The sequence below is a fragment of the Crocuta crocuta genome, unplaced genomic scaffold (genome assembly GCF_008692635.1).
Source record: "Crocuta crocuta isolate KB4526 unplaced genomic scaffold, BGI_CrCroc_1.0 scaffold448, whole genome shotgun sequence".
NCBI lineage: Eukaryota > Metazoa > Chordata > Mammalia > Carnivora > Hyaenidae > Crocuta > Crocuta crocuta.
The window spans coordinates 3,782,865-3,796,353 of NW_027532411.1; the positions used below are offsets into that span (position 1 = coordinate 3,782,865).

The following is a 13,489-nucleotide window of genomic DNA, read 5'->3' on the forward strand; positions in this document are numbered from 1 at the left end:
TTGCTTCTCCTCTTTTGTGATTTTCTACATAATCAGTCATTTCTGACCACATGGTTGCTTTCTGTAGGTTTTGTCACCTACCTTGTGTACTCCTGGCCGGGAAGTTTCCAGCCAAGCATATTGTGGGAGTTGCCACCAGATGGTAACAACTTTTAATTGCTGCCTTCTGGAACTGTTAGACATGAACTGCTCAAAAGATAATTTCCCCTTGTGGTGACAGTTTCATGTTACCTGTATATAATGCATAAAGGAAGCAAAAATGCATTTTAATGAAGAATTTGTTTTCTAAAAGTGTCTGTTGTGGGATATTGACTAAAATATTCATAGCTTCTACCTTTTGTTGATCATAAGATTGAGTTAACATTCATGGTGGTAGATGTCTTCAGTATTTTTCCCCAAGCTTTCTAGCTTTGGTATAAATGATGAAATAAAAATATAATATGTAATAACATACATTAAATGCTAAAAACTTGCCCTATTCTAATTTGAGAAAGGTTTTCATTTTGAGATGGTTTTTCTGTGTGTGTGTGTGTGTGTGTGTGTGTAAAGGAAATAACACCCTTTCGACTAACTTTAAACAAAAGATACCATACTTATTTTACATTTATGGAGAGGAGGGGTATGAAGGAAAGATATATTTTAGAGAAATGAAAGTTACAAAAAAAAGTTCTGTACAATTAAACATGTTTCATTTTCTTCCCATAAAGCACCTGGCACACATTAGCCCATTATGGATGTCCCTTAATAGTGTGAATGTCTTGATCTATATTTTCTGTCCTGCCATTCATTTACTTATTTGATTTCTACAACAATTCATCATGGAATACTATTTTCCCATTTTTACAGATGAGAAAGCAGAAACACAGTGTGGCCATCATCCCTTTTCATGCTGCTGTTATGGAAAACAGGGTCCCCCTACTTACGATGTAGCTTTTTGTTTTTTAACTAGTTAGTGAAAATTTGACCCTGGACTGTGGAGCAGAACATGGGCTTAACATAAGAATATGGTGGTGGGGGGTAGTCATTTGTTACCGAAAAAAATCAAGCCTTGCTTGAGGCTGTTTACCCGAGGAAAGGTGAAGAGAAGTGGGCAATACTCTGGGGTGTACGAATATTGGGAAGTTTGGCAAGAGAGCAGGAGGAGACTCAGAAAGAGGACGGGACCATCTGCTGATGGGGACATGCCAACGACTCAGGACAGGTGGCTCCCAAAGGGTGGTCCCTGACCAGCTGCAGCAGCGTCGCCTGGGTGCTTGGTAGAATATAAATTCTCCAATCCCACCCAGACCTACTGAGTCAAGAACTCAGAAGGTGGGGCCCATAGTTTGTGTTTTTACAAGATTTTCAGATGATTCTGAGGCATGCTTACCTTTGAGAACCGCTGGTTTTGCGTAAATAGTCTGCGTTGTCCAAAACAATGAGCAAAATGTGTGGAAGACCTTCTTGCACACGTTCCACACACAGCAGCAGTTGGAGTAAGATGACAAGGATGGCCTGATATAAATGTGGAGGTGGCTCTCCAGTGGTGGGGGATCTTTACTGAGCACGTAATACATACCTGGCCCTGCATTAGGTCCTAGGAATACAGTGGTGAACAAGACAGGCCTGCATTGGCTCTGAGGGTTTGTCGTCGTAGGCAGAGGCAGTAAAGAAATGGTTACACAATTGATGTGCTAATCAAAATGATTCTAATGGCCAAGCAGGGAATGTTCAGGGTCCAGTCTCTGGTCCACTGAGAAGCAGACTGTAAAGTGGATTTAAAAGTGCAAGAGATTTTTTTTTTTTCTGAGATGGAGGGGAAGAGATAACCCTGTCAAAGGTAATGGGCAAGGAAGTAGGGTAAAGCAGGAAAGTCTTAGAGTGGGAGGTAGGTTGACAGCCTTGGCCAAATTAATGAGAAGTGACGAGCACGGTCTTTGCTGTAAAAGTCTTGTATTGGGCAACAGTGGCCAAGCACCTGTATCCCCACTCTGTCATCATTAGCTGGGGACTGCCAGGAGGAACATGGTGGCAGCTCAAACACAATAGTATATCCCAAACCCACTGAAGCCAAAGCTGTCAGCTAATGTCAGGTTCTTTCTTAAAGGGGAATGCGTGCAGTGCATGATTACCAAGGCTACTGTCTACTTCTTGCTCTGGTGGGTCCACTTTTCTATATGTGTCAGAGGAACTGCTCTTCCAGGACTCTCTTCCTGAACGAGCACTTAGAGAGAGAGGCCAGGTGGACAGACCACAGCCCCTCTAACTGGCATTGGTCTCATCGGCACTCATCATCTCCTCCTTCCACAAACCATCTTACCCCCCTTGCTGGACACTCACATCTGCTAGTCTTGGTGGTTCACCTGGCAGTGGCATCCAAACCCACCCTCCTGAGGAAGTGAGCCCCCAGTAACCATGGCCCTGTTGTGTGCAATTTCCATTTTTAGTCACAATTGGGCAAGAGAGTTCCCACAGCAAGGTCACCTGAGTTCTGCATATACTGCCCTCCTGTGTATCCGCAGCCTTACCCTCCCTTGATGATAAGGGCAGGCTACCCTTGTCAAAATGGTGATTCCTCCTCTTGCCTTTTGTTCCCACAATTCGCAGGCAGGAACCATAGCTTATAGCTCAGTGAGACCCTTGCTGTATCCTCCAGCAGGAGTATGCCCTTTTGGGGACCGGGCCTCTGGGCATGCGGAGCCCAGAGTCGCAGGGGCAGCGTTCACAAAGTCATCAGGTTATGGGGAGCGATGGTGGAGAAATTCCTGCTTCTACCCCTGGTTTCCCATTCTTCCAGTGGAGAAATAACACCATGTAGAAAACTCATCCTCCCCGTTTCTCCTGCGTCCCAAAAGATGGCCACACATTCTCCAAACTGTGCCTTCAGCCAGTCATTCCATCATGCTCTCAGGCCAGCAGCTTGTGAATGGTGCAGTATATGGCACAGCTCATGGTCATGGCCCATCCCAACTCCTCTGCTGAGAAGTTGGCCCCTTAGTCACATGCTCTGTTGAGTAGATGCCTGTGAATCAGGCATTCTGTAAGTCCCTGTGTAATGGTGGTGGCTGAGGCTCTCAGGGAAGGAATAGCAAATACGTACTCAGAATGAGTGTCTGTTTTGTGAGAATGAACCATAAGCCTTCCAGGAAGCCAGGGGCTCGGTTTCATCAGTTTGCTACCAGGTAAGGATTGTGCTATATCAAAGTCTCAGAGTTGGTGTCTGCTGTTGACAAGTTCAACATTCAGATGAGTCAGTAGCTAAATCAGCTTTGGCAATTGGAAGCCAGTGGTACTGGGCATTACATAGCCTCCTCCTCCCAACCATGGTCATTCTGCTCTTGGGTCCAGAATGGCAGTAATCAAAGTGGCTGGTGACAAAGGCTGGCTCTCATCAACTGGCTGGGTCATTTTTTCTATGTGGCATTCCATGCATGGATGTTTCTGGTAGGCATCACCATGTGACAGATAGATCACACTTCATGCCAAATCCAATATGTCCACCTCCCTGTTCCATACTCCCTTGTCTCAGAACTCTCAGTCTTTTATTCTCCCAGGCCTCTGACCAGCCTGCCAGACCATTACCACTGACCTAGAGTCTCTGTATATTCTCACCCTGGGCCACTGTGCTTCCCAAGCAAAGTACATGACCTATCGCACCATTCACAGTTCCACCCATTAGGAAAATATTCCCTAACCACTGTCTTTCAAAGCCAACCCTGACTGTGGCTACAAAGCACATATGATACAGCCACTGTCCCTTGTCACCTTACAGCCATGTATCATGCCTCCAGAAGAAGCACAGGTATTTTCTTTCTCTTTCAGCTAGACATAAGGGAACCCCTCCCTCATACGGCCACAGGTATGAGTGAGGGAAAGGAGACAGTTCCATTGTGGTAGGTGATTGGGGGTTCGGGCTAGCACCTGATGTGCCATTTCCATCTTAAGCATTGCTGTTGGCCAGTTTGACTTTATGGGTCGTGGCTTTGACAGAACTCAGTTGATGGTGGGAAGTTCTGAATACTTAGTCCTTGGTATCTCAAGACAAAAATGCCCCTTCTCCACGAGGGCCCAGAAGAACATCAGAGCAACTTGCTTTACAAGGACATGTAACTCCCCACTGCAGGTTACCTGCCTGACTCTGGAACTCCAGGAGCCTACGTGGTGATTTTCTCCCCAGTGTTGCCGTGAATTTGATTCTTTTCTGCCAACATTTTAGGATACATGTGGCCCTAGCATAATATGGATAGCTGGATAGCATGGCCCAAGCCAAACAATTAGGAGTGCACGAAGTTTACTGGGTGGTTAACACCATAAAAGATGAAGAGGGAAGGAAATGGGTTGGACAGGGAAGCCTTTACCACAGGTCAATTCTGATACTCCTGAGAAGGAGGGAGAAGGTAAAATTAGGCGGGAATAGAAAGTTGGTGGGGGATGGGGAAGGGTGCAAGTGGTGACTGGCTGTGAGAAGAGTCTCTCCAGCCACACGACACTGCGTGTAAGGAACATCAGTCTTGAGGCCTGGAGTGCTTCCTAGCACCAAAATGCGGCCGAGGCGGTGTCACATCACAGAGATGTGAGGGTGGCAGGAGATGAGGCTGGTGAGGAAGAGGAGGGGCCTCATCAGACCAAAAGTGGGAGGCCTTGTCCCCAAACTCCGTCCCTTCTGAGATAATGCGAGCTGCTTCTGAGGGTCCACCGCAGTAAATTAGTTGAGTGGCTAATGATCTCAAATATATCCTCTCAATCTTTATTACTAATTGAAATCCAGCTCTATTATTTTAATCCCTAAAAGTAGTGACATGTAGACTTTGACTTTCATCGACTAACATTTGAATAGCTACATGTATCTCAGCATTCCTCCTGTAGATTAAACACATGGTCAGTATGTAACACTCTTCTTAAAACTTTTGAAGGCACTGATGAGTTAGCTTATAAATTAAAGGTGTTCAGCAGAAAGCATTTTTAGTGTGTACCTTTGTAATTCTCATTCCTGGTGGGTTAACTTTTCCTTATTATTCTAGGCAGGGTAAGAACAATTTGTATGGACAATTTTTTTGCTGAATAGGCATTTACAAAGGCAGAGCAGTGTTCTTTCTCTGTAATGTTGCTGTATCAATAACAGACCATTTGACAGAGGAAAGAAAGTGGAATTTGGGACCAGACAGACCTGTGTGGCTTTGAGTTCCCCTTTCAGAAGTTCATCTTTGTATGACTTTAGAACAGTTACTTAATTAGGGGCACCTTGATGGCTCAGTTTTTTGAGTGTCAGGCTTCGGCTTGGGTCATGATCTCATGCTTCAAGGGTTCGAGCCCCATGTCAGTTTCTGTGCTGACAGCTCAGAGCCTGGAGCCTGCTTCAGATTCTGTGTCTCCGTCTCTTTCTGCTTTCCCATGCTCATGTGCGCATTCTCTCTCTCTCTCTCTCTCTCTCTCCCCCCCCTCTCTCTCTCTCCCTCTCTCTCTCTCCCTCTCCCTCTCCCCCCCTTCTCTCCCTCCCACTCAAAAATAAACATTAAAAAAATTTTTTTTTAAAGAACATTTACTTAAAAAACAAAACAGAAAATCCTATGTTTGTAGAATGGGAATAATAAATGGTAGTCATAAGGATGAATGATAATGAGCGTAAAGTACCTGGTGTCTGGGAGCTGTTGACAGACACACATAGCAATGTATTGATGGATATCATCAGTTCACATATGATGATGTGAATTCCAGTAGAGTTATGCTTCACAAAGCCAGCAACATAAGGAATCACCTAATGACTATTGCGTTGTATTAGAAGTTCCTGTACTTTCCGTAGAAATCTGATATAATATTTGTTTTTTTTAGAAGTTACTGAATTCTATGATATCATAGGTCATCTGCATTCTTCAGTGTATGAAGTGAAAATCTCATGGATGAAAATCATAATTGCTCAGAAATAAAAGACTTAATTATAAATGTGTGTATATTATAATGTAACTATATAATGTACAACAGTAATACAATTATCTAGGAACTATAAGAACAAGGTATAATTTTTTTAAGTTTATTATTTATTTATAGAGAGTGTGCACGCGAGTTGGGGAGGGACAGAAAGAAGGAAAGAGAGAGAATTCCAAGCAGGCTCTGCACTGTCAGCACAGAGCCCACAAACTGCGAGATTCATGACCCAAGCCAAACCAAGAGTCGGACGCTTAATGGACAGAGCTGCCCACGTGCTTCAAACAAGATGTAATTTAAATGTGGTTTTACTTGAATTTTAAGAACAGCATACATTATTCCTTTTTTAGTTAATATTAGATTATATATATCAATATTAGTTAATATCAATCTCTGTGGCATCTTCCTCTACACTGAATTTATATATTTTACTATAAAATTCAGTGTATCAAAAGGTTTGCCACTATGCCGATTACAGCGAGTCGGTTGACTTTCCTTTGGATTTTCATAGCTTGATGTTGGTCAAGCAGCCAAAATAAATGGTGAGTATGGTTAAAGATTGTTTGATTCAATGTTCTAAGCTTCCTGGACCTAAACCTCATCAACTGAAATAAGGAACAGGGAAAAAAAAAAAAAAGGATTACTTTTAATTGTAGCTGTCTTTTTTGTCTCCTCTATCAGGATTTTGCGTACCATTTTACCATGTTTGTCTTCTACTTTGGAGCCTTTTTACTGGAAGCAGCGGCCACATCCCTGCATGATCTGCGTTGCAATATGACCATGGCTGTGCAGCCGCTCTTGAGCGATAACCAGTATAACATAAACGTAGCAGCCACAGTAAGTGTCGAGGAGGCCAGGTCACCAGCAACCCCCGCACATTCACTGTCAGGTCTCCCAGAAACTCCTCAGGCAGCAGTAGTTTTCTCTAATAATAGCCATTGGCATTAAACACCTACTAGCTATTTATCTATATAATAGCCTGCCTGGCAAAGTACTGCTGTTACCCCTCGTGTTGTAGACAATGACATTGAAGCACAGAGGCTGACGTTCTTGTAAGATCACAGCCAGTTTGTGGTTGTGGCTGGTGTGGCACAACAGAGTCTACTTTGTGAAAACAGTTCATAGTGCTCTTTACTTCCTGTAACTTCAGACGTGGTAATTCATCTTTATCTTAATTGTAATTCATTTCAATTCAGCAAATATTTATGGAGAGCCTACCATGAGGTAGATAGTTTGCTGGGTGTTGGGGACAGGGATGAACAAGGTGCAGTTTCTGACACTGGAGAAAGTCCCCGTGAGTGAGGGGGGTAAATATGCCAGCCAGTACAAGAGATGACACGTGGAAGAAATACATGCCGTGGAGAAATATTTTGAATGTTTTTATCTTCCTTAATCCATATACTTAAGTGAGTTTGTTGCTGTGTATTGATGTAAATAATTTAAAGAAATAATATATTATTTCTGTTTTTATAATCTTGACAGTGTCAGAAATCCAAATTATTCCCTGAAATGTGTTGATATTTAATATGACTCAATAGCAAGTTAGTGACCCCGAAGTTTTACTCTTCTGTGCAGATAGGACTCCCCGCACAGCCATTAAAATCTCTCGGGAGCAGCGCTGCCCAACAGCACTTACTAAAATTATAGAAATGTTCTTTGTATGTTCTATTTAATATGGTGGCCACTAATTAATCCAATTAATTCATTTTAATTAATTTACATTTCAGTCTAAACAGCCACATGTAGCTGTGGCTGTTGGACAGCTCAGGTCTAGAGTCTGGGTTTTGAAGGGTAGAGGTGTTGTGATTCTAACACGTCTTATCATCAGGTTCCCAAGCCTCTGTTAGAATTGGTCAGAATTCATCGAGTGTCTACAATGATTAGACAGAAAGGAGGCATGGCTCTGGCTCTGAAGGGCTTATAGTTTAGATCAGTGATTTTTAGACTTTCTTTTATAGGAAATGAAACTTTTACTAAATGAAATCTTCCTGAAAACCCAATGAGTACAGAAGGCATGAGCACGGGTGCTCTTGCTGGATTGGGAGAAGATGTCCTTGCTTCTCTTAAGCCCTATCTGTCGGCCTCATCTTCTCTGAGGCACTTTCAAGGAACCCTTATTATCAGAGACCACAGCTAGAAAGCCACTGGTTTTAACAATTTTACGAAGTGAAGAAACGTTCAGGGACTTGGAATTGACTTTTTTTCCACCAAATGTCCTTCCTATTAGTCCTCAATTCTCACTGAATTTTCCCTTATTACTTCCGTCCCCTCCTTTTTAGCACTGCAGGCTGTATTCTCAACACCTCCCGGATCCTGGTAGTAGCACCAAAATGGTCTATTTATAGTTGCCATAAGATCCTACTTTCATAGTGTAGCAGGTGCTCAAGGACTTGGTGATCCATGGTGGATGTCATTCATTTCTCACTAACGTTCCTTTGTCCTAGAAGCCCAGTTTTCAGTGTTGCCGTGGTGTGATTCCATTCTGGCTGACCCTCTTCTGTGACTTTGTCTCTGTTATCCTTCCTCTCCTGTGCCTAAGTGAAACTGCCTTAGTAAACCTCTACACTCTTCCCTTCTGTGTTACATAGCATCCTATCCATATGCTCCCATAGAAGTGAATCTTTAGTTTTTGAGTTTTAATAATACCTAAGTGTATGAGCCGTTCTTTTGTGACCCTATATTGAGTCCCTCACTTTTTAAAAAAATTTTTTTTATTTCAAAATACCTGAGAGAGGAAAATTTATTTTCACTAACAATAGATGTCAACAGTGGTCATTCTCATTCAGCACACGATGTCTAGATGAGAGATGCCTCAGAAAGACAACCAGCAGAAGAAAGCTGGGGAGAAAAGCAGAATGGCAATTAGAGAATGGTTGTGTTCTGTAGGTGAATCTGATATTCCCTCTCAGAGCTAGAGTTTTCTGGTAAAGGATCCGTGCACTAAATCATAATGTTTTATCATATTTAATTGCTTTTCTTATAGTTTTCTATGGATTATGAATTTGAAAAGGATGAAGATAATATCCACTATTTATAAATATATACTAAATATATACTGTTTGTTTTTATGCACCAAATGCACTGATGTACACATAGCTGTTCCTAAAGAAATCCTTGTCAAATAGTAAGGATAGTAATTCAGACTTCAGTGCTGATTTCAGAACTTTCTCCCAGGCCAAATGAATCTGTTGATTCATTTCTATGGGTTTTCTTTGTTTACTTCTAAAATCCCTTTCCACTGTCACAGGAAGGATTTTATACATCCTCAAGCTCTAATACTTACAGTTTTCTTGGCTGTGAGATCATTGTATTAATAGACACCTCGTAGTGAAGTTTTGAATACTGTGTTGAGAGTTTCACAAATACTTAAGTGAGTCTACATGTGAACAGATGTTCAAGCTAGGGCTGTCCACAAATGAGAACATTATTAGGGGCTAGAATGTTTAAAAGAGGGGTTAATGACGTGAGGGGATTAAATGGTAGTACATTTAATTAAATGGTAGAATAGAAACCATTTTCATAAGTGTTGAAGTATCTCTAGGTAGGTTGCTCAGTCTTCAGATAGTTGTTCCTGAGGATGAGTGTTGTTTTTTGTTAATTAAAGTCAGTGTTAAGAATCTGATGTGAGCTTTTGTTTCCTTTTTCTTAGATTTTTGCCTTTGTGACAACAGCCTGTTATGGTTGCAGTTTGGGTCTGGCTTTACGAAGATGGCGACCGTGACACTCCTTAGAAACTAACGGTCCATGTGTTGGTTTTATTTGTCTACTTTACGTGTCTGATGGATTTGGATATCATTTTGTCCAAATATAATAACATTCCAAAAGCAATTTGTTTATATATAGAGAAAACCTAAGGACAAGTTTTGGTTCATTTCATGGATGGAATTTTAATTTTATAATGATGTTAAACAGAGAAGTGGCCTTTAATTTTACATCAGTCTCTTTCCTTTTTTAAGAAAATTTTCCCTTATATCCATAAAATATACCAATATTGTTCATGAGAAAAGGGTGTCTCTTTGGTTTCGTTATTGAGTCACCTAAACCTTAATTTTACTAGGTAACTAACATTTCCTAAAGGAAAAGAAAAAAAGACACATTTTAAATAGTCTTCCCACTGAACTCTGTCTTTTAGTGTAAAACAGAGATTGGCAGCATTTTTCTATAAAGGTCCAGATGGCTTTGTGGGCCCTGCAGGCTGTGTTGCAGCTACTCAGCCTTGCTGTTACTTTGTGAAAGCAGCCATCGACCCCACATCAGTGAATGAGCGTGCCTGCGTTCCAGCAAAACTTTATTTGCCAAGACAGGCAGCAAGCTGGATTTGGCCTGTGGCCTGTGGGTTATAGTTTGCCGACCTCTGGTGTAAAATCATAGTTCTATGTTATGTATTTTATTGAACTGATCCTGAAAGCTATAAAACTAGATAAGCCACATAATATTTAGCCTCATTATGCAATAATCATATCACCTTTGTGTTAATGGTCAAGTGCTTCCCCTCGAGGTGGTGGATGGTGGCTCAAGCAGAGTCCTGGGTATAGGACAAGGTAATTTATGAACTAAATCCTAGTTGCCTAATCACACCAAGGGTCTCGTAGCAATTGAGCAAACCTGTCATCTGGCATCCTTACAATGAGATCTCCAGAGACCCTTCACCTGGAACTGGTCTCTGTCTACTTCTGTGTTACTTTGGACTCATTTATGCTTCAGAATAAGCATAATAATCTGTTTGTCCATGTGCATGAACATGGGAATATTCGTGTGTGGATATGTGAGGCTCTACCATATAGAGCTCCCTGAAGAGTTAACTTTTTACTTCTCATTCTTTTACATCACTTTGGGTTAAATTTCAGTAGACTACTAAATATAACTTACAGTTGTAACTTCTTACACGTTTTGATAGTAGCCCCAATATCTATGTTGGTTTGCATTGGTGACAGATGTACAGAATCCATTTTAAAACAGTAGCCATCATAACAACTTGTCTCTGGCCGAATTGCACAGAAAATATTTGAATATATCTGTTAGAGGTACGCTGGTTATGGCAAAATGGCTTCAATGGCAATTAAGAGTTAGGTCCCAGCTCCCACAACATATCCAAGCAGGGTACTTATGTCCTGCCCAGGAGGGCTACCTCCAAAAATAGAAGGCCTTTGAGAGTTTTAAATTTTTGCCACTTTGCTTTTTTGGCTCAATCATCCCCTAAGAGTGCCATGTATAAGTTGTGCTACTAGATTTCATGGAACATAGAACAATCCTGAATGAATAACATGATCGATGCTCAGTGATCAGATGCTGCTTATATAATAATCTCCTAGAAAGAAGAATCTTATTAGAGTTCGGTTTGTGACGTAAAGAAGTGTTTCAATATGTGGCAAGAAGAAATCATTCTTACGACGTTAAACTCATGTCATATTTTTCCTATAATACCTGATTTCCTTGGATTTTCTAGCACCATCCACACACTTAAACCTGTATTATGAATTGTATATTACAAAGTCATAAATGTGCCATAAGGATATATAGTCCATTCAAGTGGGAATCGTTTAGTCTGCTAGATTTAGTTGTGAGATTTTATTTTTGTTTCCAAAGTATAACAGGTTCATGCTTGGTGGCATTAAATTAAATGATTTCATGAAATGGCTTTGGTGGCGCTTTTGTAAATGGGTTGCTTCTAGATCATTAAGAACCAAGCCTAAAATTCCTCTGACTGTGAATTCTTATATTTGTAGATTAATCGTGTTCTGGACTTGTGAGTTGAGTGACAAAGCACTTGAACAAAAATTATGGCATCTGAGAATTTCTTTATATCTGCTGTAGAAATGAGAAAGTGTTGGTTGGTTTTAAAATATGGTAACTCCATGATGAAAAGAAATTTATTTTGTAAGTGTTATGACTCTAATAAAGTATTCATTTGATAATCTTTTTGGGCCATCTATTTTTTTACACAATTCACTTTGAAATTCAGTTAAAGGTTTGATACAAACTTGACATATTTGGAATTTCTAGATTTCTACCATATAAAAATCCTGCTTTAAATATTTCTATGTAAAAGATGGTCTCTCAGGAAATGTCAGTGAGCCTTTTTTCTTTGATGAAGGTCAAAGAGGTAAGTTTTTGGAAGTCATATTTTAAAGGAAGTTAAAACTATGATCTATTTTATTTTAAAATTAAAGCATTTATATAAAAATTATTAATTTTTAATTATTTTAAAATTAAGCATTTATATAGTACTTAATATATGCCAGGCAGTGCTCTAAGCATTTCTTTCAAATATTTGCTCATCATCGTTATCATGAGAACTCCATGAGGCAGATAATATCTCCTCTTAAAGGTGAGGGAACTGGGCAGCTGGGTGGCTCAGTCAGTTAAGTGTCCAACTCCTAATTTTGGTTCAGGTCATAATCTCACGGTTCATGAGATCGAGCCCTGCATTGGGCTCCACACTGACAATGTGGAGCCTGCGTGGGATTCTCTTTCTCCCCCTCTCTCTGCCCTTCCCCCACTCATGCTTTCTCTCAAAATAAATAAAACAAGTATTTGTTATTTGTTTANCCCTCAGTTCACGATTTTACATATTTATAAAAATATGTATATGATATATAAAATTACATATATATGATATTAATATATATAACCCTTTCCCCCTAAAGAAGTTTTTAGCAGAATGTTTGTGATAGATGTCATCTTTTAGAACTTTTTTTTTTTATCATAACCAAGGACTTATGAGTTTAGCTGTAAGAATTTAAGCCAAACCTGCCATATAAGGGAAGAGTTAGGCAGCCTTGGTCTGCAAAGGTCCCCAGAGCATTTGACTGCCTGTTTCTCTAGTCCATTAATCTTGACATGGGCTGTGGGGCTTCAGTCTCCTCCTTTGTCTACATCAACATTGTCAACTCCTCATTGACTTACATCAAGAGTCTGCTCTTTCCTGAATTAGCTTGGCTTCCTGATCAGCCCTGGAGCTGACAGCAGAAGGGTTCTTTAGTCTGAGATTCCCCATTTGATCTTTATACATAAACTCTGAATCTATGCCTCTGCCTTTGCCAAAATCTGGAATTCTAAGCTATCGTCATGAAGGTTCTTATCATTAACATCATGATGCTTCAGGTTTGTTACTAAGTAAGCCAGTGTCAGGTGGCAATGTAACAGATTCATGGGGGAGTGGTCCAGAGTTAAGGGGAGGTGATCACCTTTAGATCAAATCTGGACTTTGTTGAATGCTCTGAAGTTCAGCTTTTTGAGAGAGTACTAACTGTGCCTTGGGCAGTAGGTCATTACTAGTTGCCTTCTCTGGAGCATTCTTCTCTCAAGTACTTGCATGACTTGCTCCCTCACCTCTTTGGGTCTCTGCTCAGTTATCACCCTGAATCCCATGGCAGCACACTCCTCCTTTCCTGCATTTCTCCTAGGCACTTATAGCATACATTTTAAATATAGCATAAACAGAAATAGCATAGATTGTATGTACTCATTGTATTTGTCCTCTCCTCTACCAGGATGTAAGGCTTATAGAGAGGAGCCATCTCTCTTTGTTTGCAGCTCTCCAGTGCCTACTAAAGAGCATAGCAAAAAGCATGTACCCCATAACTAT

General features: G+C 40.7%; 1 protein-coding gene across 1 annotated transcript in view; it reads left to right on the top strand.

Annotated features, from left to right (window-relative positions):
- Positions 1 to 11,788, top strand: part of MAL2 (mal, T cell differentiation protein 2) — a 43,165-nt gene extending 31,377 nt beyond the window's left edge. The window contains exons 6-7 of the mRNA XM_077778921.1: positions 6,583 to 6,738; positions 9,551 to 11,788. Of these exons, the coding sequence (XP_077635047.1) occupies positions 6,583 to 6,738; positions 9,551 to 9,622 (228 nt within the window). The 3' untranslated portion in view covers positions 9,623 to 11,788. The remainder of the gene's footprint in view (positions 1 to 6,582; positions 6,739 to 9,550) is intronic.
- The last annotated feature ends 1,701 nt before the right edge of the window (positions 11,789 to 13,489 follow it).